The sequence below is a fragment of the Gorilla gorilla genome, chromosome 18 (assembly GCF_029281585.2).
Source record: "Gorilla gorilla gorilla isolate KB3781 chromosome 18, NHGRI_mGorGor1-v2.1_pri, whole genome shotgun sequence".
In the NCBI taxonomy this organism is placed as follows: Eukaryota; Metazoa; Chordata; class Mammalia; order Primates; family Hominidae; genus Gorilla; species Gorilla gorilla.
The window spans coordinates 120,234,381-120,261,529 of record NC_073242.2 but is presented as its reverse complement, the minus strand read 5'-3'; the positions used below and the strand labels follow the sequence as shown (position 1 = coordinate 120,261,529).

The 27,149-nt window shown below is 54.5% G+C and overlaps 2 protein-coding genes across 4 annotated transcripts; one reads left to right on the top strand and one right to left on the bottom strand.

The window, feature by feature from the left end:
- Positions 1-410: 410 nt before the first annotated feature.
- On the bottom strand, positions 411-12,856 carry SPATA33 (spermatogenesis associated 33). Of its 3 annotated transcripts, none has more exons than XM_063700413.1 (3): positions 12,765-12,856; positions 12,174-12,347; positions 411-1,468 (listed from the first exon to the last, which is right to left on the bottom strand). In XM_063700413.1, exons 1-3 carry the CDS (start codon positions 12,796-12,798, stop codon positions 1,257-1,259), a joined length of 420 nt encoding a protein of 139 aa, XP_063556483.1. In that variant the 5' UTR covers positions 12,799-12,856; the 3' UTR covers positions 411-1,256. The 3 variants fall into 3 exon arrangements, with proteins under 3 accessions (XP_063556483.1, XP_018868083.1, XP_018868084.1); XM_019012538.3 differs by having other exon boundaries at positions 12,652-12,853; XM_019012539.4 differs by lacking the exon at positions 411-1,468 and adding an exon at positions 9,094-9,274 and having other exon boundaries at positions 12,652-12,813.
- Positions 12,857-12,882: 26 nt separating this feature from the next.
- On the top strand, positions 12,883-24,873 carry CHMP1A (charged multivesicular body protein 1A). The gene is made up of 7 exons (XM_055364570.2): positions 12,883-13,018; positions 16,444-16,463; positions 18,646-18,723; positions 20,776-20,922; positions 21,903-22,031; positions 22,522-22,709; positions 23,215-24,873. The coding sequence occupies exons 1-7, from the start codon at positions 13,012-13,014 to the stop codon at positions 23,234-23,236; spliced, it is 591 nt and encodes a 196-aa protein (XP_055220545.1). The 5' UTR covers positions 12,883-13,011; the 3' UTR covers positions 23,237-24,873.
- Positions 24,874-27,149: the final 2,276 nt, after the last annotated feature.

Below are 27,149 nucleotides of genomic sequence, written 5' to 3'. Positions count from 1 at the left end.
CCCTTCCGTGGCCTTCCACAATCAGGAGCCCTCATCTGTGGGCCAGAAAGACAGGACAGCGCTGGCAAGGCCACTTCCAAACTCTCAGTGCCATGGCTGTCCCATGCCCCCAGCACACATTCCACTTTCTTCTTTGGGGCCTTTTCATAAGCTGACTCAGATTACAGTCAAGCTAGAAGCCCTGGGGCCCCGTTCAGTGACTCTGTGCCTCTTTCTTCTGGAACATTACATCTTAACGTTTAGCTCTTAGAATCTGACCTTTTCCTCAAGTTTGGGAGGCATCTTATTCACTAAACCTTCCAAGTATTCACACTGTCTCCTTTTGAAACGAAGGGAAGTGTTTTAACTGTGCACCGCAAATCAGAATTTAAGATGCCACCTGCTGTCCATCACTCTGCAGAGCCAGCCACTTCCAACATGAACATACTAATTTATTCATTTATCAATACCACAAAGCTCACTCTCTGAGCCAGTCACTTGCCTCGACCGAGCTGCTAGCAGCTCTGGGGAAGGCATGACCAAATGGCAACGGAGAACGGGCTGCAGCTTCTCACAGGGTGGGGCGGGCCTGGTGCACCCTCCCCGAGAGCACTGGAGAAGGGGGCTGCAGTTTCTCACAGGGTGGGCAGGCCTGGTGCACCCTCCCCCAGAGCACTGGAGAAGGGGGCTGCAGTTTCTCAAGGCAGGGGCAGGCCTGGTGCACCCTCCCTGAGAGCACTGGAGAAGGGGGCCACGGCTTCTCACAGGGTGGGGCGGGCCTGGTGTACCCTCCCCGAAAGCACTGGAGAAGGGGGCCACGGCTTCTCACAGGGTGGGGTGGCCCTGGTGCACCCTCCCCAAAAGCACTGGAGAAGGGGCCATGGCTTCTCACAGGGTGGGGCAGGCCTGGTGCACCCTCCCCGAGAGCACTGGAGAAGGGGGCTGCAGTTTCTCACGGCGGGGGCAGGCCTGGTGCACCCTCCCTGAGAGCACTGGAGAAGGGGGCCACGGCTTCTTACAGGGTGGGGCAGCCCTGGTGCACCCTCCCCGAGAGCACTGGAGAAGGGGGCGGCGGATTCTCACAGGGTGGGGCAGCCCTGGTGCACCCTCCCCGAGAGCATTGGAGAAGGGGGCTGCAGTTTCTCACAGGGTGGGGCGGGCCTGGGGCACCCTCCCCGAGAGCACTGGAGAAGGGGCCTCGGCTTCTCACAGGGTGAGGCGGCTGTTCCTGAGACGCCTATCGCAGGGAGTAGCAAGTGCCATGCAAAGGTGCTTGTTTATTCTTTGAGATGTGAATTATAGGCATCTGCTGTACTGGGGTTCCTGTGCCGCCGGTAGGGGCCCCAGTCCTCCGGCTCCCGAATGGTTCTCTGCTGGTCACTCCCGCCGGAACTGCAACTGACTAGCGTCTCATTCGACGCTCGCGTGATGATGATCTGTGGAACGACCACTTTCTTCCTGCTGGACTTTTGCTTTACATCAGGTTTCTCTAGAGGAAAAAACATCCAGGCATTTAGTAGATGTGTGGAAAGCTCCTTCCATGATGCACACACCTCCTGCCATTGGTCAGAGTAAAGGAATTAGATGTATGGTTAGCAGAAGAAATGGGTGAGTCCAAAAGTGATCAAAACTGTCCATGAACATTCCAGGGCTTAAGGGATATGCAACTCAGCCATGAGGGTTGCTGATGCTGGACACCCTTTTTCAGGGAAGAAAACAGGAGAAACACTTCCACTATCCATGGCAGGATGGTGTCAGGGCGACCGGCACAGGAAGGAGGGAGGGCACACGTCCAGGCAGGAGCCGCCTCAGAGCTCAAGGTTCAGAGACATCATTTCCACTCTAAAGGTGTCTAATTCTGGTAAAGCCCTCTGTACAGAACTTCATCCACTAGAATGTTCTAGAAATGGACATGTCTGATGTTGCTCACATTTTCTTAAACCTGTTAAGGTTACAAGGAACGCCTGAGACCTGTGAAACTGCTGAGCCTGCCGAGCGTTGCCACGTACAAAGCAAAAGTGCTCCTTCACCGGCTGCTCTCCTGGCTGGCCGGCTGCCCCTTCCTGGAGTGCCACTGCTACGAGCCCGGACACAGCCGCCCGCCCCCTTCCTGGAGTGCCACTGCTACGAGCCCAGACACAGCCGCCCGCCCCCTTCCTGGAGTGCCACTGCTACGAGCTCGGGCACAGCCGCCCGCCCCCTTCCTGGAGTGCCACTGCTACGAGCTCGGGCACAGCTGTTCAGGCTTCTGGGAGAGCAGGATGGAGGTGGCTCTCTCTGCACACATATGTGTGGTACAGGGTTAGAAGACTCAGTCACCTTTTTACAGAAACGTAACTACAGTGGTCATGTTGTTTTACAGCTTTGTGGGGACACTTGGTAGCTCACGAACCTGGATGCGAGGTAGGATGGACTGCTGGCAATGGCAGTGCTGGTTTATTATTAATCTTCTTCTTAGTTTTTGAGACGGAGTCTCGCTCTGTCACCCAGGCTGGAGTGCAGTGGAGTGATCTCGGCTCACTGCAACCTCCACCTCCTGAGTTCAAGTGATTCTCCTGCCTCAGCCTCCTGAGCAACTGGGACTACAGGCTCCTGCCACCACACCCGGGGAATTTTTGTATTATTAGTAGAGACAGGGTTTCTCCATGTTGGCCAGGCTGGTCTTGAACTCCCGACCTCAGGTGATCTACCTGCCTTGGCCTCCCAAAGTGCTGGGATTACAGGCGTGAGCCACCGCGCCCGGCCAACGGTGCTGGCTTTTATCGCATGCCTGTTCTGAGCCCTAGAACAGTGAATAATGACACACAGCAGCTTCTGCTATAGGTCTCTGACAACCCATATTTCAGACAAAACTGAGGTACAGACAAGCCAAGCCATCTGCCCAAGGCTAGTCAAACAAGGGAGACACAGAGGCCAACTCGACTGCCCAAGGCTAACCAGATGGGGGAGGCAGAGAGGCCAAGTCGCCCGCCTAAAGCTAGTCAGACGGGGTATTCAGGCCTTGGCCTCCCCCTCTGCCTGCAGTGCTGCGTTACATAGCCTCATCTGTGTCAGCTGCCGAATGACCCACAGCTGCACTAAGCACAGAGAGATATCCCTTTTTCTTTTTGAGACAGGATCTTGGTCTGTGGCCCAGGCTGAAATGCTGTGGCATGATCATGGCTCACTGAAGCCTCAACTTCCTGGGCTCAAATGATCCTCCCACTTCAGCCTTCCAAGTAGCTGGGACCACCAGCACGCACCACTGTGGGCGGCAAGTCACCCAGGTGCCGAGGCAAGAGACCGAGGGCACGAGCTGTTCCAGTGAAATAAAATATATAAAATAAGGATAGTTATACTAGATCTAGATCACAGACATGATTATATATGAATATCATTAATTACTTTGTAGCAATTACTCTTTATTCCAATATTATAATAATCCTCGCTCTACAATCATAACCTAGGAAAAACCAGGCCATACAGAGACAGGAGCTGGGGGGACATGGTGAGAAGTGACCAGAAGACAAGAGTGTGAGCCTTCTGTTATGCCCAGACAGGGCCACCAGAGGGCTCCTTGGTCTAGTGGTAACGCCAGCGTCTGGGAAGACGCCCGTTGCCAAGCAGACCGTGGTCTAGCAGTAGCGTCGGTGTCAAGGAAAAACACCCACTACTTAGCAGACCGGGAAAGGGAGTCTCCCTTTCCCTGGGGGAGTTTAGAGAAGACTCTGCTCCTCCACCTCTTGTGGAGGGCCTGACATCAGTCAGGCTCGCCCGCAGTTATCCGGAGGCCTAACCGTCTCCCTGTGATGCTGTGCTTCAGTGGTCACGCTCCTAGTCCACCTTCACGTTCCATCCTGTACACCTGGCTCTGCCTTCCAGATAGCAGTAGCAAATTAGTGAAAGTACTAAAAGTCTCTGATATGCCGAAATAATGGCATAAGCTGTCTCTCTGTCTCCTCTCTCTCTCTGCCTTGGCTGCCAGGCAGGGAAGGGCCCCCTGTCCAGTGGACATGTGACCCACATGACCTTACCTATCATTGGAGATGGCTCACACTCCTTACCCTGCCCCTTTGTCTTGTATCCAATAAATATCAGTGCAGCCTGGCATTTGGGGCCACTATCGGTCTCCACGGCTTGGTGGTAGTGGTCCCCCGGGCCCAGCTGTCTTTTATCTCTTTGTCTTGTGTCTTTATTTCTAAGCTCTCTCATCTCCACGCATGGGGAGAAAACCCACAGACCCTGTGGGGCTGGACCCTACACACCACCACACCCACCTAATTTTGAAATTTTTTGTAGAGACACGGTTTTGCCATGTTGCCCAGGCTGGTCTCGAACTCTCAGGCTCAAGTTATTCTCCCACTTCACCCTCCCAAAACGCTGGGATTACAGCAGCCATGAACCACTGTGCCGGCCCTTTTCTTCCATTTTTAGAGACAGGGTCTCACTGTGTAGCCCAGGAAGGAGCGCAGTGGCTATTCGTGGATGCGATTGTAGCAAACTACAGTCCTAACCTCCCAGGCCCAAGTGATCCTCGGACCTCACTGAGTAGCTGGAACCGCAGATCCCACCTATGGGACCATATATTCCCACATCACCATATCTGGCTTTTTTTTACTCTAACCTACTTGAGTATCAGAGGGCCCGACCCCCTCATGCCTCTGGTTTTCCAGATGTTTCCAACTGCTTTCATTTTTATTCATTTATTTATTTTGAGATAGACTCTCACTCTTGTCGCCCAGGCTGGAGTGCAGTGGCACAATTTTGGCTCACTACAACCTCTACCTCCCAGGTTCAAGTGATTCTCCTGCCCCAGCCTCCCCAAGTAGCTGGCACTACAGGCACCCATCACCACGCCTAGCTAATTTTTGTATTTTTAGTAGAGATGGGGTTTCATCATGTTGGCCAGGCTGGTCCTGAACTCCTGACCTCAAGTGATCCACCTGCCTCGGCCTCCAAAGTGCCGGGATTACAGGCGTGAATCACTACACTTGGCCTCATTTTTATTCTTTAGATGAACCTTTGAATAATCTGCTCATATTCCCAAAAGATCTTTTGTGTTTTGACTTCGTGTTGACTGATTTTACAGAAGTTAACGTATTTACACTATTGAAATTTTCTAGTCTAAAACAAGACTTATTTCATCTTCCTCAGAGTATAGTTTCTTCATTTAGAAATATTAGGCCAGACGCGGTGGCTCACGCCTGTAATCCCAGCACCTTGGGAGGCCGATGCGGGTGGATCACGAGGTCAGGAGATTAAGACCATTCTGGTTAACATAGTGAAACCCCATCTCTACTTAAAAAAAAACAAAAACAAAAACAAAAAATTAGCCAGGCATGGTGGCAGGCACCTGTAGTCCCAGCTATGCGGGAGGCTGAGACAGGAGAATGGCATGAACCCGGGAGGCGGAACTTGCAGTGAGCAGAGATGCACCATTGCAGTCCAGCCTGGGTGGTGACAGAGCGAGACTCCGTCTCAAAAAAAAAAAAAAAAAAAGAAATATTAATCTTGGGCCAGGTGCGGTGGCTCACGCCTGTAATCCCAGCACTTTGGGAGGCTGAAGCAGGCAGATTGCTTGGCCTCTGGAGTTCGAGACCAGCCTAGGCAACATGACAAAACTGCATCTCTACAAAAAATACAAAAATGAGCTGGGTGTGGTGGTGTGCACTGTGGCCCCAGCTACTCAGGGAGCTGAGGTGGGAGAATCGTTTGAGCCCAGAATGTCAAGAGTGCAATGAGCCAAGAATGTGCCACTGCACTCCAGCCTGGGTGAGACCATCTCAGAAACAAATCAGAAAGAATAAATGTGACTCTTCTCAAGGTTCTTGGTACATATTGTGTGTACTTCTATTGCTGCAAAACAAATCACCACAAACTTCATGGCTTAAACCAGCACATCCACTTATCATCTTACTGCATTCATCGTCAGGGGTGCAGGTGCAGCGTGGCTGGGACTCAGGCTGAATTCCAGGTGCCGGCTGCTCTGCATTCTCATGAGGAACTGGAAGGTCCTCTTCTAAGCTCATTCCGGTTGGAGGCAGAATTTATTCCTGGTTCAAGGAATGAAGTTCCCATTTTCTTGCTGGCTTTGGCAAGGGCTTGCTTAAAGCTTGCAGAGCCCTAAAAAGGCTCTGACACTTTTACTGTCTGGCTTCCCTGATCAGGTCGGGCCCATCCAGGATCATCTCTCATTTTGATGACGTCAAACTCAATGGATGAGTGAGCTAATCACAGGAGAGACACACCTCCCTCTTCCTCATTCCACCCACACTCGAGGGGAGGGTTACACATGGCTGTTCCCCAGGGGCAGGGATCGTGTGGGCTGTCTTAAGGGTCCTGCCACCTTGTTACCAAACCGCCTTCCAGGAAGATGTGTGCCTCCACAGCAATGTGTCCGAGCCCCTGATCCAGAGTCAACTGATATTCTTTGGCCTTTCATAGATGTTAAATATTTTTTTGAGCTTATCATTTGTTTTACAATTGTTTATAAGAGTTTGGGGAGAGGTTTAACATTTTAATGCAGTCAAATTCTTCAATATGTGTACTGTCTTTCCTTGCTAGGAAGCATAAATAGGGTCTTACTCTGTCGCCGGGGCTGGAGGGCAGTGGCGCCATCTTGGCTCACTGTGGCCCCAACCTCCTGGGGTCAAGGGATCCTCCTATCTCAGGCCCCTGATTAGTTGGGGCTACAGGCACACTCCACTACACCCGGCTAATTTTTGTCTTTTTTGTAAAAATCGGGTTTCACCACGTTGCCCAGGCTGGACTTGAACTTCTGGGCTCAAGTGATCTGCCTGCCTAGGCTTCCCAAAGTTCTGAAATTACAGGCGTGAGCCACTGTGCTTGGCTCCCAAAGTGAACGTTTTATATAACTATAGTACCATTATCGACATGAGGAAATGGACTCCGGTACTATGAGTGTATGTACAGCTACGCCATTTAATCAATCACCACCAAAACCAACAATCCCATCTTCCTCCTGCTGCCCTTCAGACACACCCACTCCCTACCCCAACCCCAAAGCCCTAGCAATCAACAATCTGTCCTCCCTGTCTATAATTTTGTCATTCACAGAATGTTACAGAAATGGAATCACGGCCGGGTATGGTGGCTCACGCCTGTAATCCTAGCATTTCGGGAGGCCGAGGCAAGCGGATCACCTGAGGTCAGGAGTTTGAGACCAGCCTGACCAACATGGAGAAACTCCATCGCTAATAAAAATACAAAGATTAGCTGGGCATGGTGGCGCATGCCTGTAGTCCCAGCTACTCCGGAGGCTGAGGTAGAATTGCTTGAACCTGGGAGGTCGAGGTTGCAGTGAGCCAAGATCGTGCCATTTGCACTCCAGCCTAAAAAAAAAAAAAAAAAAGAAATGGAATCATACAGCATGTGACCTGGGATTGGCTTTTTTCACTCAGCATGGTATTTTTTAATAGCCAATAGGAGTGTTCCATTTCTCTTCTTTTTCAAAATTTTCTTGCAATTAAGTATACTCTACCTTCATGAAAATGTTACAGGCTGGGCGTGGTGGCTCACACCTGTAACACTGGCACTTTGGGAGGCCGAGGCGGGTGGATCACAAAGTCAGGAGTTTGAGACCAGCCCGACCAACATGGTGAAACCCCGTCTCTACTAAAAATACAAAAATTAGCCAGGCATGGTGGCGCACACCTGTAGTCCCAGCTACTCGGGAGGCTGAGGCAGAAGAATTGCTTGAACCCGGGAGGCGGAAGTCGCAATGAGCCAAGATTGTGCTACTGCACTCCAGCCTGGGCAACAGAGCAAGACTCCGTCTCAAAACAAACAAACAACAAAACGTCACAAAAGTGTTCAAACAGGCTGGGCACGGTGGTTCACGCCTGTGATCCCAGCGCTCTGGGAGGCCAGGTGCGGTGGCTCACGCCTGTGATCTCAGCACTTTGGGAGGCCAAGGCGGGTGGATCAGCTGAAGCCAGGAGTTTGAGGCCAGCCCGGCCAACATGGCGAAACCCCATCTCTACTAAAAATACAAAAAAAATTAGCTGGGGGTCATGGCGGGCGCCTGTAATCCCAGCTACTTGGGAGGCTGAGGCAGGAGAATCGCTTGATCTTGGGAGGCAGAGGATACAGTGAGTTGAGACCTGAGATCATGCCATTGCACTCCAGCCTGGACAACAAGAAGGAAACTCCATTTCAAAAAAAAAAAAAAAAAAAAGTGTTCAAACACACAAGAAAATGGAATAGTGAATGAGCACCTGCATCTATGCAGCACTCAGCTTCAATCAGTATTTTGTTATCTTGTTCTTTCTTCATTTTTTTCCTGAGTATCTTTTTTTTTTTTTTTTTTTTGAGATGGACTCTCGCTCCATTGCCCAGGCTGGAGTGCAGTGGGATGATCGTGGCTCACTGCAACCTCTGCTTCCTGGGTTCAAGCAATTCTCTTGCTGCGGCCTCCAAAGTAGCTGGAATTACAGGTGTGCACCACCACACTCAGCTAATTTTTTTGTATTTTTTGTAGAGACAGGGTTTCACCATGTTGGCCATGCTGGTCTTGGTCACTCCTTGAGGTCACTCCTGACCTTAAGTGATCCACCCGTCTTGGCCTCCCAAAGTGCTGGGATTACAGCATGAGCCACCATGTCTGGCGTCCTGAGTATCTTTAAGGAATTTCAGACATATGATTTTACCCATAAATGTTGCAGTGTATTTCTTTATTAGATAGGGATTGTGTTTTAGCGTAACTATAATAGCATTCCGACATCTAAGAAAATTAACACTGACTCATCCTCAAATACCCAATCTGACTGTCTCAGGAGTGATGAAGCCCAGGTCTGAGAAAATTAACACTGACTTATCCTCAAATACCCCATCTGACTGTCTCAGGCGTGATTGAGCCCAGGTCTAGGTTGCTCAGATTTCCTTCTAACATCCCCTCCTTTTTTTTCAAGTTCTTTATTTGTGGTAGAATTTCCAACATTGTGGAAAAAGGTGACTGTAAATCTGTGATGTTAGTTCTCTATAATGTTTGTATGTTTGTGAATTTTGTAATGCAAAAATTTAAGCATATACAGAAGTAGTAGGGGTAACAGTATAATACATCTATCTGTATTACTCCGTTTTCATGCTGCTAATAAAGACATACCAGAGACTGAATAATTTACACAGGAAAAAGGTTTAATGGACTTACAGTTCCACATGGCTGGGGATGCCTCACAATCACGGCGGAAGGTAGGGAGGAGCAAGTCACATCTTACATGGATGGCAGCAGGCAGAGAGAGAGCTTATGCAGGAAACTCCCGTTTTTAAAACCGTCAGATCTCGTGAGACTCATTCTCTATGACGAAAACAGCACTGGAAAGACCTGCCCCCATAATTCAATCACCTCCCACCCAGTTCCTCCCACATGTGGGAATTCAAAATGAGATTTGGGTGAGGACACAGCCAAGCCACATCAATATCCTAACAGCTGCCACAATGATTAACTTATGGCCAAACTTTCTCCCCATCATGGCCCTTCTGTTCTGCTCACTACTGCTTCATAGTAACTTATCCCAAACCTCAGCAGCTTAAAACAACGATTTTCTTTTCTCTGGATTTTATGGGTTCAGGACACGTTTGGCAGGACAGGTATCACGTGTGGTTGTCCAGGCAGTTGCAGGCATCTGAAGACTCACTGAGATGTCCAGGGCAGCTCTCGGGGCTGGACACTGATGCTGGCTCCCCGAGGTGCATGCCCCAAGCTGAGAAGACTCAAGGTTCCAGCCAGAGCCTGGAATCACTAACGGCTTGTTTGCTCACAGGTCTGGCTCCTGGGCTGGAAGGGCTTAGGGACCAGGACTACTAAACTGCAGTGCTTCCCATGTTCAGATTCAGGTCAAAAACCATTTCCATCACCCTCCAAAGTCCTCTTGTGCTCAGCTGTGGCCGGCTCCCATTTCTGCCCAGCAACCACTCATCTACTTCTCTCTGTAAATGTGCCTTTTCTGGACATTCCATGGAAAGGGAACTGCAATATGAGTGGTCTTTCCTCTGGCTTGTCTCACTCAGTGTCCCACCTTCGGGACTCCTTCACGGTGTGGCAAGAGAGTCAGAAGCCTGCTCCTCACTGTTGCTCAGCCCGCCACTACATGGAGAGCGTGCACACTTCATTTTCTCTCCTGAAACTCTGTTCTCACTCTTGCTCTGCTGTTTTCCCTTCATGTCCACCTTCCTCCCCCACCCTCTGGTGTGACAGACACTGCTGGGGCCCTTCCAACAGGCGGTCCTCCTTCCCCCACTTCCATTGCTGGCAGAGGTCCTGCCCACTCCCGTGCTTCACAGCTCCCTCCAGCCCCTGGTGAATCTGCACCGTTGAGTGAGTCCTGCAGAGGCTGGGCAGGCAAAGCCTTCCTGGGAAAGGTTTCCTTGCTAATATGAAGCAAGGAGCAATGCCTTTGCAGTAGACGCAGTGCTGCCTGCGTGTGGGGGGCTGTACACTCATCAGGGGCTGTGGACACTGAGAGTGGTCAAGAAGAGACATGCAAAGTCTTTGATGTCACTGTTGTGCTAACAAGCCAACCTGGAAGCTCCACCTCTGACCCTTCATTCGTGAGACATTAAATCCCTGTGTTAAAGCTGTGTTTAGTGAGCTTTTCTGTAACTTTCAGCTAAAAGCACTGTGACAGACAGGTAGCATTTTCCAAACTGCCACCCTAGGGTGATGCTATTCCTGCAGGGTTCCATCCTCCCGTGGGGGGTTCCGCCCTCCAGTGAGGGGTTCCACCCTCCAGTGGGAGGTTCCAAAGTTGGGAATTCAAATCCAGGTCTTTCTTCCAAGTCCAAGGCCCAGAGCCTCCTACTTCCAGCCCTTGATCCTACAAGCGTGTCAGTGTGAAGCAGTCCAGGCCCAGCTCCTCTGCCTAGCAGGCCAGTCATCCCCCTGACATTCTTTCTTGTCTGACCCGAGTGGTTCTTTCCTTCCTTTTTTTTTTTTTGAGACAGAGTCTCAATCTGTAGCCCAGGCTGGAGTGCAGTGGTGCGATCGAGCCCGCTACTTCTGCCTCCCGGGTCCCGGTTCAAGGTTCGAGCAATTCTCCTGCCTCAGCCTCCTGAGTAGCTGGGATTACAGGCACATGCCACCACACCCAGCTAATTTTTGTATTTTTAGTAGAGACAGGGTTTCACCATGTTGGCCAGGCTGGTCTTGAACTCCTGATCTTAAGTGATCCACACGCCTTGGCCTCCCAAAGTGCTGGGATTACAGGCGTGAGCCACTGCGCCCAGCCGAGTGGTTCATTCTTGTGATGAAACTTAAACACTTCCTCCTGGCACAGGCCCCCAGTCTCCTCAGACGGCAGGCTCTGCGGGTTCTCCCTGCCTGACCCTTCTGCAATTCCTACTGCAAGGCCTCGCTGCCTCCCACTGGGCCACAGCAATGGGTCTCTGACCCGGCCACCTCCCCTGCGAACTGGCTTCCCCCGTTGGTAGGCACAGACCCCATCATGCCGCCCTTGTTTTTTATTTTTAAATATTTATTTTTTGTAGAGACAAGGTCTCACTATGTTGCCCAAGCTGGTCTTGAACTCCTGGGCTCAAAAGATCCTCCTGCCTCGGCCAAATAACTGGGAGGACAGGTGTGAACTACCGCCCCAGGCAGCACCTCCGTTGTTTAAAATGTTTAACGCTTCCAGCTCCACGTGGTAAAACTGATGGAAAACTTTGTATTCTAGCTTCTTCCTACTATTGGGGCGTCATCTTCCCCACACACACCCAAAGGTCTGGCCACACTAGGCTGTTATAAAAGACACCTTTGTCGCACCCAGGTTCTACTCCTCGGTCACCCTCCGCAATGTACTTATCCCCACAGCCCTCGGAGAGCTACAGTCCAGCCTGGGACGGCCTCCCAAGGCTCTGTTCCAGTGTGCGGAGGCTCAGGGATTCTCAGTGGCACCAAGATACCCAGCCCTCCAGGAGAACCTCAGGTGAGACACACGCACACCGCCCCAGCCCCTCGACCACCTGGTACGCACTTATCACTCGGGAACTGACCTACATTTTCATTAAACTTATGTTTTCAACCAAGATTTCTGGATATTTACCTCCTACATAAAGTTCCCAAAACAAACCAGTTTCATCTTTACGGCGCGTGCCTGCTACCAGTGTCCATCCGGTAGGGTCTTAGAGTAGGCTCCTCACCCCAGCCCCAGATCCTCCAAGCCGCTGACCTCGCTTCGCTCCCTCCCGCCGTCTCCTACCTTCCAGCGAAGCTGCCGGCGGCGGGTGCTTGGCTGTCCCGGCCCCCGGGTGGAGGCTGTCCACAGGCTTCTCCGACTCCCTGTCTGCCTGCCTGGCTTCCTGGGAATGCTTCTCCATCAACTTCTCCTTAGATTTTGGAACTGAATAGGTGGATCCCTTCTTTTGCTCCTCACCTGAAATATATGGATCATCCGTTAGACCCGGGACTTACTGAATGCAGGGCAGTGGGTCCCATCGTCTTCAGTCGCCTGCGTGGGTCCAGAATAAGCTAGCTTCAAGTCTCGAGTCTCTGCGTTTCCGTAACCGCCTCAGGCGGGAAACGCGCCGTCCGTGGCGGACTCGGCGGCAGGAACGGTTCGCACCGGGCCGAGCCTGGCGCCTGCGCTCGCACCGCCCCGCCCCGCCCAGCCCAGCCCCGCCCTGGGCCCGCGCCGAGGGGCGGAGACGCGGGGAGCCCAGCACCTGCGCCTCCTTTACCTTTCCTGGGTTTCTCTTTGCTTTTGGAAAGGCCCATGGGTGAGCCCACCGCCCCCTCCGGCGCAAGCCCGGGTCCCCACACCTCCGCGGCCGCGGAGCCGAGAGCGACTCACAAAAGGTCCTCGCGGCCGCGGCGTGCGTCACCATGGCGACCGCGCGCCGCGCAGCCGCGCCCCGCCCCTCTGGCGGGACCGGCCACCATCCTCTCGCGAGAGCATCCCGTGCGACCGGAAGTGTTGCGGCGACCCCGGAAGTCCCCGCCGGGTGCAGCTTGGTCGGTTCGATCGCCGCCGGGACCTGACACCGCCCGGAGTTGGCGTCCCTTCTCCCTCTCCGAGTGCTGCTCCTGTCATTGTGGCCATGGACGGTAAGAGGTCGCGGCCGTCCTCCGGGGACTCGCGCGCGGGGCGGGGCCGCTTCTCCCACTAGCGTGGGCTCCGCCCACCTGGGGCCGCGGGCAGGGCTCAGGAGAGCTCGGGCCTCGACCGTCGATCCCCCGGGACCCCATCCCCAGGGCCTCGACCACCGACCTGGGACCCCTTTTCCCGGGCCTCGTCCCCCGATCCCCGACCCGGAACCCCTTCCCCAGGGCCTAGACCACCGACCCGGGACCCCTTCTCCCGGGCCTCGACCCCCGACCACCGACCGGGACCCTTCCCCGGCCCCCGACCCCCAACCCGAGATTCTTTACCCCAGGCCTCGACCCTCGACCCGGGACCCCTCCCCCCAGGCCTCGATCCCCGACCCCCGATTCGGGACCCGTTCCCCGGGGCCTCCACCCCCAACTCTCAACCCGGTATGCCTTCCCCGGGGCCTCGACCTCCGACCCCCAACCATGGACCCGGGACCTAGACTCCCGACCCAGGACCCCTTGCCCCGGGCCTGGACCCCTGACCACCGACCCAGGACCCTTTCCCCCGCCCCTGGCACTCCTCAGCGTCAGGCGCCCTTTCCCGCCAGCTCGGTAGAGGGGACTGTGCGATGCCTGTTCGGCCTTTCGGGCCTTGGAATGTCGGGTCAGAGGGCACCAGAAAAAGTGACAGGTGCACCCCCTGCCCCCAAACGGCATCACTACAAATCAGAAGGGCTCAGACAGAAAGCGCTCCCTAAGTGCCAGGCCCTGGTCACAGCAGCTCTTTGCGTCCATTCTGCATGTGGGGAAGCAGAGGTTTGAGCAGGAGCCAGCACAAGGCAGGCGCTTCTGTGCTCAGTGGGACGCCCTGACTCTTACCTTCTACATCTGGGGCTGGCTCTGTGCTCAGGGATACCAAAGCACAGGAAGAATCTGGCAAAATGAAGTCCTGTGTTTGCTGAAACATCGCTGGGCTGGTGTGATGGGCAGGCTTTTAAAAATAATTTTGAAGGGCCGGGCGCGGTGGCTCACGCCTGTAATCCCAGCACTTTGGGAGGCCGAGGCCGGCGGATCGCAAGGTCTGGAGATCGAGACCATCCCGGCTAACACGGTGAAACCCCGTCTCTACTAAAAATACAAAAAAATTAGCCGGGCGTGGTGGCGGGCGCCTGTAGTCCCTGCTACTGGGGAGGCTGAGGCAGGAGAATGGCGTGAACCCCGGAGGCAGAGCTTGCAGTGAGCTGAGATCGCGCCACTGCACTCCAGCCTGGGTGACACAGTGAGACTCCGTCTCAAAAAAAATTCTTTTAGTTAGAAGTGTGAAAAGCTATAGTACCACCGTGTCATCATCATGAAGGAAATGTGTAGAGATTTTCTGCCCTGACAGAAGATGAAAGATAACATCTACCTCCCGCCACAAAAAATATGCTGGCCAGGCCGGGTGTGGTGGCTCAGGCCTGTAACCCCAGCACTCTGGGAGGCCGGGCGCGGTGGCTCAGGGCTGTAATTCCAGCACTTTGGGAGGCCGGATGTGGTGGCTCAGGCCTGTAACCCCAACACTTTGGGAGGCCAAGGTTGGTGGATCACCTGAGGTCAGGAGTTTGAGACCAGCCTGGCCAACATGGTGAAACCCCGTGTCTTCTAAAAATACAAAAATTAGCTGGGCCTGGTGGCATGCACCTGTAATTCTAACTACTTGGGAGGCTGAGACAGGAGAATCGCTTAAACCCGGGAGGCAGAGGTTGCAGTGAGCCAAGATGGTGCCGTTGCACTCTAGCCTGGGTGATAGAGTGAGACTCCGTCTCAAAACAAAAAAGAAAAATTGTGGCTTTTCACTCCACAGCTCACTCAACTCTTTTGAGGGGACCTCTCTCAAGCCCATGTCAGATTTCCTCAGAGTCAGATTTTGCCTTAGCTGGGTTTTTGTGCTGCCACACACGGCTGGAAGAGAAAGCTGAGGTGAGGGAAAGCTGAGGTGAGGAAAGCTGAGGTGAGGGAAAGCTGAGGTGCGGAGGGCGGTTTGGCCAGCATCCCACAGTGAGTTGGGTGGGACGGCCCGCCTGACCTGCACTGTGTCATCTGGGTCAGGCTGGCTGTTTTCCAGTCACAGATAACCTTGGCCTTGACCACACCTGAACTGATAGATGACAGGTTGAACTTGGCCTTGACCATGCCTGCACTGACAGGCGATAGATTGAACGATGCCCAGAGCTTGCTGGAACCCCAGGAGGTCTCATCTTGGAGCCTTGGTGTGCATTTGTGAACGCTCAGTAACCTCATTCTTCTACAGGCTCCATTTCCTCATTCTGGCCAGTGTGGTAAAGCCCTTTCAGGAATCAGGGGTCAGGGTCGCTCTCCAAATTTAGCAGTTGAATGAATTGAGATCAATCCTACTTTTTAAAAAAAATATTTTTTCTTTTTTTTTTGAGACGGAGTCTTGCACTGTTGCCCAGGCTGGAGTGTAGTGGCGCAATCTCGGCTCACTGCAAGCTCTGCCTCCCAGATTCATGCCATTCTCCTGCCTCAGCCTCCTGAGTAGCTGGGACTACAGGCGCCCGCCACCACGCCTGGCTAATTTTTTGTATTTTTTGGTAGAGATGGGCTTTTACCGTGTTAGCCAGGATGGTCTCGATCTCCTGACCTCGTGATCCGCCGGCCTCGGCCTCCCAAAGTGCTGGGATTACAGGCGTGAGCCACTGCACCCGGCAAAAAAATATATATTTTTCTAATAGAGATGAGGTCTGAGTATATTCCCCAGGCTGGTCTGGAACTCCTGACCTCAAGTGATCTGCCCGCCTCAGCCTCCCAGAGTGCTGTGATTACAGGCGTGAGCGACTGTACCGCTGGAAATCAGCTCTTTGATGTCTAAGAGTTACCACCTTGCTATTTTTATCCATTTACCTTTGAGGAGAAAGAGTCTGTAAAAAGTAAACTGTCAAGTACTGAACTTTTAAATTGGCCCAGGCTGGCCTCAAACCCTGGCTTTAAGTGATCCACTGGCCTCAGCCCCCCCAGAGTGCTGGGATTACAGGTGAACTTTTAAATTGGGAAAGAATCCCAAGGGACTTTTGCAAAGTTGCATTAATTATACACCACCATCTTTTGGATTCTAACCATTGCCAAAAGATGCTGCGTCCATGACCTCTTCTGTCCTCACACTAACCCTTTGAGATTGGCTGGTACCACCCTCATGTTCCCAACAAGGAAACAGGGAGGGAGGGTCTGCATTTGCTGGGCCCTGTGGCTAGCAAGGAGCCAGGGCTGGCACACGAATCTGTCTCGTGCCTCCCCTGTTGGGGGGGCTCCCCGAAGGCCCCAGGCAGGTGTGGTCTGTGTGTGTGTTCTAGCTCCTGGTGTCTAGAAGGATCCTAGTGAGTCCTGCCTGCCAGAAGTGTAACGTCCCATTCCCAATCCTCAAACCATTCCCTCTTTCTTTGCAGATACCCTGTTCCAGTTGAAGGTATGTACCGAATGGCCGTTCACCCCAGCCTTGTTCTGGTGAGGACAGATAGTATAAGCCACACTCACTCAGAGCCACAGAAACAGTCGGGCAGATTATATAACAGTTGAGTGACCGCCACACAGGGCTCAGACTGCTGACCAAGGAGGGGATTATTGAGCCACCTTGGTGACATATTAGCTCTTTTCTTATCTGAGGCTAAGTGGAGGCAGATCCTTAGGGTCATCCATGAAAGCCATCAAAGAAAGAGTGTTATCTTTTTTTTTTTTTTTTTTTTTTTTGAGACGGCATCTCGCTCCGTCACCCAGGCTGGAGTGCATTGGCGTGATCTCGGCTCACTGCAACCTCTGCCTCCCGGGTTCAAGCGATTCTCCTGCCTTAGCGTCCTGAGTAGCTGGGACTACAGGCGCCCACCACCATGCCCAGCTAATTTTTTTTTACATTTTTAATAGAGACGGGGTTTCACCACGTTGGCCAGGATGGTCTCGATCTCTTGACCTCGTGATCCGCCTACCTCGGCCTCCTAAAGTGCTGGGATTACAGGCGTGAGCCACTGCGCCTGGCCTGAAGTGTTATCTTAAGAAAGACAACTTGGGGCCAGGCGCGGTGGCTCACGCCTGTAATCCCAGCACTTTGGGAGACCGAGGTGGGTGGATCACAAGGTCAGGAGATGGAGACCACAGTGAAACCCCATCTCTACTAAAAACACACAAAAAAAATTAGCCGGGCGCGGTAGCAGGCACCTGTAGTCCCAGCTACTCAGGAGGCTGAGGCCGGAGAATGGCGTGAACCCGGGAGGTGGAGCTTGCAGTGAGCCAAGATCGCGCCACTGCTCTCCAGCCTGGGTGACAGAGAGAGACTCCGTCTCAAAAAAAAAAAAGAAAAGAAAAAAAAAAAAAAAAAGACAACTTGGGCATTAGGCCTTGGTGTTCCACTGTGTGGACTCATTCTTTGAGATCATTTGAAGGAGAGCTTTCTGAGTATTCCTCCCACGTGGGGTGGAGGTTGCAGCTTCCAGTAATCCAGGGCAGGTTTCCGTGCATTTCCCTGGGATGTGCTCCTGGCTGCTCATCTGTGGCCAGCTTTATCTTGCCTTGTCGCTGGCTCTGAGCTACTGGGCAGGAGTGATGTGCCGGAGCTACCGTATGCAGCTTTGGGATGTTTTCCCATCACGGTGGGCCTGTCAGTTGCTGCTGGGCACAGAGGGGACCGGCTGAGGCCTGCTTGTGTCCTGCACCCTGTGGTGCTGTGGTGGCCAGGGCTACCTGGTACCAGGGCGTCTGTGGTTCCAGATGGGTTGCCAGAGGCCCTGTTTCCTGTAGGTGCTGGTGGCCAGGGCTACCTGGTACCAGGGCGTCTGTGGTTCCAGATGGGTTGCCAGAGGCCCTGTTTCCTTGAGGTGCTGGTGGCCAGGGCTACCTGGTACCAGGGCGTCTGTGGTTCCAGATGGGTTGCCAGAGGCCCTGTGTCCTCTAGGTGCTGGTGGCCAGGGCTACCTGGTACCAGGGCGTCTGTGGTTCCAGATGGGTTGCCAGAGGCCCTGTTTCCTTGAGGTGCTGGTGGCCAGGGCTACCTGGTACCAGGGCATCTGTGGTTCCAGATGGGTTGCCAGAGGCCCTGTGTCCTTCTGGTGTTGCCAGAGGCCCTGTTTCCGTGTGGTGCTGGCAGAGCAGTTAGACCCCCGGAAGCTGCGTGTGCTGCCCAGCAACCTCCTGCATCCACAGCATTCTCTCGAGATAACACTTTCAGGTGTGTTTTTACCTGGAGTTCTGTGTTATGACTTGGGGGTAGCCTGAAATGAGTTTCCTTGAGTCTTTCTTTGACGTTGAAAAGCCATCCATAAGCAGGAGCCGAGATCAGAGTGAGAGGTTTTTGACCCTTCCGCTCTGGAGGAGGCCTTGGGTGAGGCTGTTCACGGAGAAGACAGACACTGGAGAAAACCCAGACAGAGCCTGAGGCAGAGCAGGCAGCTTCCTCCTCCAGCTGGTGCCATCTCTCGCCGCCCAGGATGCACGCCCGCAGGCTTCACGCCTTCCCTGCCGTGTGCTGGGCCCAGGCTGGCTGATGGGGGCTTAGGAACCTGTGTGGGCACAGGCGTGGGCACAGGTGTGGGGGTGTGGAGAGCCGGGCCTGGGGGATGGGCTCCGCATGTCTGACCCAGGATGTTCCGGCTTCCGCTCAGTTCACGGCGAAGCAGCTGGAGAAGCTGGCCAAGAAGGCGGAGAAGGACTCCAAGGCGGAGCAGGCCAAAGTGAAGAAGGTGAGACCCTGGGGGCTGTGGGGTCATGACTCTCCTGGTTTGTCTTTTCTGCCCTTATTTTTGTGTCCTGTTTTGTTTTGATGCCTTTTGGGGAGGGGCAGGGCACTTTCTACATCATGATTTAATCGTCACCTTGAGGTATATATATATATATATATATATTTTGTTTGTTTGTTTGTTTTTTGAGACAGAGTCTTGCTCTGTCGCCCAGGCTGGAGTGCACAGGTGCGATCTCATCTCACTGCAACCTCCGCCTCCCGGGTTCAAGTGATTCTAGGGCCTTCGCCTCACAAGTAGCTGCGATTACAGGCTTGCACCCAGCTAATTTTTAAATTTTTTTGTAGAGATGGGGTTTCGCCATGTTGGCCAGGCCGGTCTCGAACTCTTAGCTTCAAGTGACCCACCTGCCTTGGCCTCCAAAAGTGCTGGTATTGCAGGCATGAGCCACTGTGCCCAGCCTAATCCTCACTATGATTTCTGAGCCTCAAAGTATTTGCTCCCACATAAGACAAACAGGCACTCAGGAAGGGAGGTGCTGTGTGTGGTGGAGCCCAGAATGGTTTCTGTCCCTGCCCTACAGCCCCTGCCAGACCTACCCAGCCCACTGAGGGCGTCCAGAGCACAGAGATGAGTGCATTGCCTTCATTGTTTTCCTTCTTTGCATTTCCAACATTCTGAACTTGATTTTGCCATCTGCAGGAGGAGGGCTGCTAGCTAGCTGTCTGCCACGATCCTATCTTTTTTTTTTTGAGATGGAGTCTCGCTGTTGCCCAGGCTAGAGTGCAGAGGTGCGGTCTCGGCTCACTGCAACCTCTGCCTCCTGGGTTCAAGTGATTCTCCTGCCTCAACCTCCTGAGTAGCTGGGATTACAAGCATGCGCCACCACACCTGGCTAATTTTTGTATTTTTAGTAGAGATGGGGTTTCGCCATGTTGGCCAGGCTGGTGTCAAACTCCTGACCTCAGGTGATCCACCTGCCTCAGCCTCCCAGAGTGCTGGGATTACAGGCATGAGCCACTGGGCCCAGCGGATCCTATCATTTTTAGCTCTCTCCTCCCTACAGAGCTGGTGTCTAGGGCATCAGGGTCTGGGCAGAGTCATGATGCCCCTGCCCCATGGGGTGGGATGGGGCTGGAGGCTCACAGGGGTGCCTCTCCAGGAGGGGTCCCCTCCCCATGATGGACAGGGCAGAAGGAAAGGAGGGATCTAGGCCGGGCGCAGTGATTCACGCCTATAATCCCAGCTACTCGGAAGGCTGAGGCGGGAGAATTGCTTGAGCCCAGGAGGTGGAGGTTGCAGTGAGCCGAGATCACACTGCTGCACTCCATCCTGGGCCACAGAGCGAGATTCCATCTCCAAAAAAAAGAAAAAAAAGAAAAGAAGGTAGGATCTTGTGCAGCTCTTAAAACTGCGTAATTGGTGAAGTAGGTCCCAGCGTGTTGGACTTTGGTAACTCTTCACCCACAGCCAGGCTCCCAGGGAGAAAGGAGCTCGGAGAACTGCCTGCCACAGGCTCTGAGTGTCACTCGCTGTGTCCCGTGCCCAGTGGAGTGCTGGAGGGGTGCGGGGGGAAGCAGAAGCCTGCTTGGGGGGCTGGGCTGGGGCCTGGGTGTTTGCATTTTTAGCTCAAACATTTCTGGGGAGAGGCCCGCCCACCGCCTCAACACTGGGCTCCTAGGGCCGGGCGCGGTGGCTCACGCCTGTGATCCCAGCTCTTTGGGAGGCCGAGGCGGGCAGATCACAAGGTCAGGAGATCGAGGCCATCCTGGCTAACACGGTGAAACCCCATCTCTATTAAAAATACAAAAAAAATTAGCCAGGCATGGTGGCGGGCGCCTGTAGTCCCAACTACTCAGGAGGCTGAGGCAGGAGAATGGCATGAACCTGGGGGGCGGAGCTTGCATTGAGTCGAGATCGCGCCACTGCACTCCAGCCTGGGCAACAGAGCAAGACTCCATCTCAAACAAAACAAAACAAAACAAAAACTGGGCTCCTAGCAGGGGGCACACACACCACCAAGCTCTTCCAGCTGCTTTTCCCCCCGGGTTTCAGGCCCTTCTGCAGAAAAATGTAGAGTGTGCCCGTGTGTATGCCGAGAACGCCATCCGCAAGAAGAACGAAGGTGTGAACTGGCTTCGGATGGCGTCCCGCGTAGACGCAGTGGCCTCCAAGGTGCAGACAGCTGTGACTATGAAGGGGGTGAGTGCTGGGCCCTGGTGCTGGATGGGTGGCGTCTGCTGGCTGAAGCAGGAATGGGCTCTGCGGTCTGGATCTGGGGCAGCTCAGAGTTGAGGGAAGCTGGATCAGCGTGGGGTGGGGAGGTTGAGGGAAGCTGGATCAGCGTGGGGTGGGAAATGCTGGCAGGGACACAGGTGAGGCTGCACCCTGAGCTTGCACTGATGCCCCAGGAAGGACCTCTTGATAGGACTTGGGCTTTTTTTTTTTTTAAATATATATTTTTTAGAGACTGTCTTGCTCTGTCACCCAGGCTGGAGTGCAGTGGTGCAGTCACAGCTCACTGCAGCCTCAACCTCCTGGGCTCAAGCGATCCTCCTGCCTCAGCCTCCCAAGTAGCTGAGACCACAGGCATCCACCACCATGCCCAGCTGATTTTTTTCATTTTTATGTAGAGACAGGGTGTCTATGTTGGCCACTCTGGTCTCAAACTCCTGGCCTCAAGCAATCTTCCCACCTCGGCCTCCCAAAGTGCTGGAATTATAGGCGTGAACCACTCACTGTCACTGTGCCTGGCCAGGCCTCGGTCTTGGCAACTCCCACAAGAGGCAGAGCCTGCATGGCCAGGCTCATCTGCTGGGTCAGGGACGTCACAGCAGAGCCTTGGCTGTTGCAGGCGTTTCCTTCACACAGTGCAGGTGGGCCAGGAGGGCACAGCGGTCCTGGAGACCCCACGTCGGCAGCCTTTTCTCCACTGACCCCGCACTGGGTCTCCGCGTCGGCAGCCTTTTCTCCACTGACCCCGCACTGGGTCTCCATGGCCTTTTCCATTGAGTTGGTGGTCTTTCCATAGGACCCAGATGATGGCTCAGCCCAGAGTTGGGTTTTGTGGGTCAGGGTTGGGGTACCCCAGCTCTCCTGTCAGAGTCCAGGGGACCCGTCCCTGGTGCGTGAGCTCCACTTGCCTTTCATCCTGTTCCCTCCTGCGCTCTCTCCTGTCTCAGGTGACCAAGAATATGGCCCAGGTGACCAAAGCCCTGGACAAGGCTCTGAGCACCATGGACCTGCAAAAGGTCTCCTCAGTGATGGACAGGTTCGAGCAGCAGGTGCAGAACCTGGACGTCCATACATCGGTATGTGGCCCCTACCCTTGGGGCTGTGGCCTGGGGACAAGGAGGGTGTGTGGGCAGCTCATCGGGAGGGGTGGGTCACAGGCTGACGTGCTGTCTCTGCATACCTGTGGTTGCTCCCTGACGTCACCAAGCATCCTCTGTGCTGGGTCCCTGCCAGGACCCTGACAGGTAGGGTGGGCAGGGCGGCAGGGGCCTCCTGCAGGCACCTGGCTCCTTGTGGGGAGGCTCAGATGGCAGACAAGCATGCAGAGGTGTAGAAAGATGTCCACCCTCGGCAGCAGGCATGGCACAGTCAGAGGGTGGGGCTGGGCGGAGGGGCAGGAAAGGCTCCTGGTGGAAGGTGAGACAGAGAGAGAGTCACTGAGAGAACAGGGCAAGAAGGTGGCTGGCTGTGTGAGGGAACGAAAAGTGCAGTCGTACCCTTGTGAAGCTGAGTGGGGCCCCATGGGCCTGGCCCCACCTGTTGTCCAGAGCATGCCCCTGCCCCCAGGTGATGGAGGACTCCATGAGCTCGGCCACCACCCTGACCACGCCGCAGGAGCAGGTGGACAGCCTCATCATGCAGATCGCCGAGGAGAATGGCCTGGAGGTGCTGGACCAGCTCAGCCAGCTGCCCGAGGGCGCCTCTGCCGTGGGCGAGAGCTCTGTGCGCAGCCAGGAGGACCAGCTGTCACGGAGGTAGGGTCGGTCCCTGAAATGCTGTGTCACCAACCCCACGCTCTGGTGCTGTGGGAAGGGAGAGGGGGTTACGCTCTGGTGCTGTGGGAAGGGAGAGGGGGTTACGCTCTGGTGCTGTGGGAAGGGAGAGAGGGTTGTGGGTTAGAGGCTGGAGGAGAGCTTGGGCTGAGGCTCTGACCAGGGAGCCCTGATCTCGACTCAGAGGCCCCAGCTGCAGCCGCCCCCAAGCGAGCCGCCCTGCTCCTGCCCCGTCCTGCTCCGGCTGGCGTGGGGGCTTGAGTGTGTGTCAGGCATGGCGTTTACACACGTCTGCAGTGCACTTTAGAATACTGCACCCTTCCTAACAGATCAGGTAAGAGTGGGACAGGGCATGTCTGTTTCCAAGGCCTGTCACTCATGTCATCTCAGGGTACTGAGGAGGAAAAGGGTCACCTTTGCTGGGAGCACGTGGTGGTCAGAGGCCCCCTTCCCCTGCCCTGACCCGAGTCCTGTTGTTGGTTTCCAGGTTGGCCGCCTTGAGGAACTAGCCATGCCCCGCCGGCGTGCGCCGCCTCTGCCCCGTGATGTGCTGGAAGGCTCCTGTCCTCTCCCCACCGCGTCTTGCCTTTGTGCTGACCCCGCGGGGCTGCGGCCGGCAGCCACTCTGCGTCTCTCACCTGCCAGGCCTGCGTGGCCTCAGGGTTGTTCCTGTTCTTTTAGGTTGGGCAGTGGGTCTGTGTCCTGGTGTTGAGTTTCTGCAAATTTCTGGGGGTGATTTCTGTGACTCTGGGCCCACAGCGGGGAGGCCAGGAGGGGCCCTGTGGACTTTCACCCAGCACTGTGGGGGCCTTCAGACTCTGGGGCAGCAGACATGCTGCTTCCCGTCAGCCAGAGGGGGTCAGGGCTGCCCTGTTGCCAAACAACTCCCTGAGGCCTCTCCGCACCACCTCAGCGGGCAGGACGTCCCACCATGTGGACAGACATAGCCCAAGGAGGCACCACAGGCCTATGTGTGCTGGGGGATGTCAGGTGCCACCCAACGCTGTCCTGGTGGTATTTACAATGACATCCTCCTCCTCCATCATTCCAGGGGTGGGGTCTCAGCCGCCCCTACTAGCTGGCTGAGCCCCCTGGCCTCCTGCGCTCCCTCACTTCCCTCAGTTCCCAAAGCTGCCCAGTCCATGGGGACAGAACCGTCACTCAGATCCACATTCAAGTGTGCCCACCCTGCAGTCTTCATCCTCACTCAGCTGCTGCCTCTGGAGGTGCCTTTGGCCACATGTGCTGTGCTGTTTGTCTCCTCGACAGGGAGCCTGTCCACCAGCAGGCTGCGGTCCCAGCGGGTGCGTCTGCAGCTCCTCCCCTTGGGCAGCCTGGTTCTCCCAGAGGACCTTTCCCTGGGGCCCTGCTTCGTGACGATGCTGCCTGTGTCGCCCTCTACCATCTGTAAACAACTGGGTGCCTTCCCCGACCGCACCCCAATGCCTTCCCAGCTTGGAAGCCAAGGCAGCTGATGAAGGGAGCTCAGGAGAGCTGTCTTCAGCTGGGCTGGGGTTGGGGCTGCTGTGAGGAAAACCCGCCATTGTGGCCCTGGAGAGTCACCAGCAGCTCTTGGGAAGGACTTGCTGGGAGGCTGAGAGAGGCTTTGGGCACAGCCTGCTGTGTTTTCCATTTCCTAAAGTTTACTTCATTGCCTTGAGGCTTCCAGGTTTTGTTTTTGTTTTTGTTTTTGCCAAAGTAGAAAAGGCAGGTGGTGGGCGGCTGGCGGGGAGTGCGGCTCCCCGCCCCTCTTCAGTCCTGCCCTCCCCTCCTCGGTCCTGCCCACCCCGTGCAGCCCATGCTGAGGCTGCAGTGGTGTTGTGGGTGTTATGTGCAGGAACGTGGAGACCCTGACGTGGGCTCACTGCGTTTGGTTTTCTTTTCAGAACTTGGGAGCCCCCAGGGAGGGGCTAGTGTTGGTAGGTCCTAGACGTGGTTCCCTCCAGCCTCCGCAAAATCAACCCTGGTGTTGAGAGAACGTCTTTCTGTCCATCGTGGGTAACAGCCTTGGGGAGGGTGCAGAGCTCTGCAGAGCCATGGGCCAGGTGGGGCTGCCTCAGTCCTGTCCCCTTGGGCACTGAGGAGAGGGGCCCATTCACCTTTCTCCTAGAATGCTGTTGTAAATAAACAAATGGATCCCTGGAAACTTTGTCAAGCTTTGCTTTGGAGCCTTGGGTGAGCCCCTGGATGTGGCCATCTTCCCCAAGCTGAGGAGGGGTTCCTGGAGTGTTCACTGCTAGGGGCTGGGCAGATGGCTATGCTCATTCTCGGGCCCCATCCAAACCGACAATCTCCCATGTTCAGTTCTCTGCTTACTTTGTAATAATTTAAAACTTGCGTAACAGTTGCACAGTACATGGTCTCTGTGCACCTCGGCCAAACCAGGACACTTGCTGGGCACCGTGGTCCTCCTGAGTCTCTAGTCTAGTGGGCACTGTGGTGCTCCTGACGGTCTCTGGTCTGACGTCCCCGCTGCACGTCCTTGTGCTGCCGCCTCCAATCTGGGAGAGTTCCTCGGTTTTCTTCATGACCCGAATGGTTTGAAACCTGCTGGCTGCTATTTTGTAGAATGCTCCTCAGCTTGCAGGGGGTGTGGTTTTCCCACGATGCATTGGGGTCTTCATGACTGCTCGGTGGCAGGGGCGTGGCGTCCCTGTGTCTTGGTGCTGGTGACTTTGTGACCTTCACCACTGGGTGCAGTGGCATCTCCAGGCTTCTCCGCTGTGAAGTTAGCATTTTCCCTTTTTATTATTTTTGAGACAGAGTCTTGCTCTGTTGCCCAGGCTAGAGTGCAGTGGCACGATCTTGGCTCACTGCAACCTCTGCCTACCGGTTTCAAGCGATTCTCCTGCCTCAGCCTCCTCAGTAGCTGGGACTATGGGCACCCGCCACCACACCTGGCTATTTTTTGTATTTTTAGTAGAGACGGGGTTTTGCCATGTTGGCCAGGCTGGTCTTGATCTCCTGCCCTCTGGTGATCCCTCTGCCTCAGCCTCCCAAAGTGCTGGGATTACAGGCATGAGCCCCTGTGCCTGGCCGTATTTTCCCTTTTTAATTCATGTGCCTCGTGGGAAGATTGTTGAAGACTGTGCAAACCTCGACCCACTTTGCCCTGAGTGTCAGTGTGCGTCGACACAAATGAAATCACTGGTTCTGTTGGGATTCTAAGGAGGACCCCTCCCCACTCCATTATTTCTATCAGTCTGGACCTGTTTGTTTCTTGCGTGGGCTACAATGGTTGCTGTTGCTGACTTTCCGGCTCAGGTAGTGTCGTCTCGAGGGCATTTAGGTCAGCTTTCCACCCGCCCTGGCAGTCTTTGAGCACGGCCTGACTCCCAGCACTGCAGGAGGCTCTGGCTTATCTTGGTCCCCCCCTGCCCCAGCCCTGGAAGCAGCCCTTTCTCCAGGAAGCTCCAATTCCTTCGAGTGGGGAACGGTATTTAGAAAACCAGGATCTGGAGGCTGGGCGTGGTGGCTCACGCCTGTAATCCCAGCACTCCAGGAGGTAAGGCAGGAGGGTCCCTTGAGCTCAGGAGTTGGAGACCAGCTTAGGCAACATAGTGAGACCCCCATCTCTACAAAAAATAAAATTAGCCAGGCATGATGGCATGCCCCTGTGGTCCCAGTCACTTGGGAGGCTGGGAGGTTGAGGCTACAGTGAGTTAGGATCACACCACTGCACTCCAGCCTGGGTGAGAGAGTGAGACCCTGTCTCAAAAAAACCAACCAGAAAACCAAGACCTGGGTACAAAGTGTGGGCCTCAGTGCTGTGTGCCGCTGGCCAAGAGGCGTCTGCAGCCGCCATGGTGCACAGTGGTGCACCCATCTGCGTGCCCTGGAACCACAGGTGCACACCGTTCCATACGATTCTGTCCAGCCTCCCCTCGTTTGTAGCTTCTCTGAAAATTTGGCTTTGGCACACTGCCTTTCTGCTCATTTGTGCACAAATTAATTTCAGAATTGCCACCCACACTCCCGTGAGGGCCCCTAGCTAAAGAACAGCTCCGGGCTGGTGCAGTGGCTCACGCCTGTAATCCCAGCACTTTGGGAGGCCGAGGCGGGTGGATCACCTGAGGTCGGGAGTTCGAGACCAGCCTGACCAACACAGGGAAACCCCGTCTCTACTAAAAATATAAAATTAGCCAGGTGTGGTGGTGCATGCCTGTAATCCCAGCGACTCGGGAGGCTGAGGCAGGAGAATCGTTTGAACCCAGGAGTCGGAGGTTGCGGTGAGCTGAGATAGCACCACTCCAGCCTGGGCAACAGAGTGAAACTGTCTCAAAACAAACAAACAAAAAATGCTCTAAGCACTGCCCACATCCTTTCACAGTGGCTATTACATGGTAGAGCCACTGTTTTTAATTCCAGTAGTAATTAAGGTGCCGCCATCATGATAGGTCTTCATTATTTTTTGGGGGTGAA

What these genes read in the sequence shown, in the direction of transcription:
- CHMP1A (XM_055364570.2), top strand. An exon ending in CAGCTGTGACTATGAAGGGG is followed by an intron (nt 20,923 to 21,902) that starts GTGAGTGCTGGG and finishes CTCCTGTCTCAG; the next exon opens with GTGACCAAGAATATGGCCCA. An exon ending in GAGGACCAGCTGTCACGGAG is followed by an intron (nt 22,710 to 23,214) that starts GTAGGGTCGGTC and finishes GTTGGTTTCCAG; the next exon opens with GTTGGCCGCCTTGAGGAACT.
- SPATA33 (XM_019012538.3), bottom strand. Translation starts at nt 12,688, where the DNA reads ATGGGCCTTTCCAAAAGCAAAGAGAAACCCAGGAAAG. An exon ending in CAAAGAGAAACCCAGGAAAG is followed by an intron (nt 12,348 to 12,651) that starts GTAAAGGAGGCG and finishes CATATATTTCAG; the next exon opens with GTGAGGAGCAAAAGAAGGGA. An exon ending in GCCGGCAGCTTCGCTGGAAG is followed by an intron (nt 1,469 to 12,173) that starts GTAGGAGACGGC and finishes TTTTTCCTCTAG; the next exon opens with AGAAACCTGATGTAAAGCAA.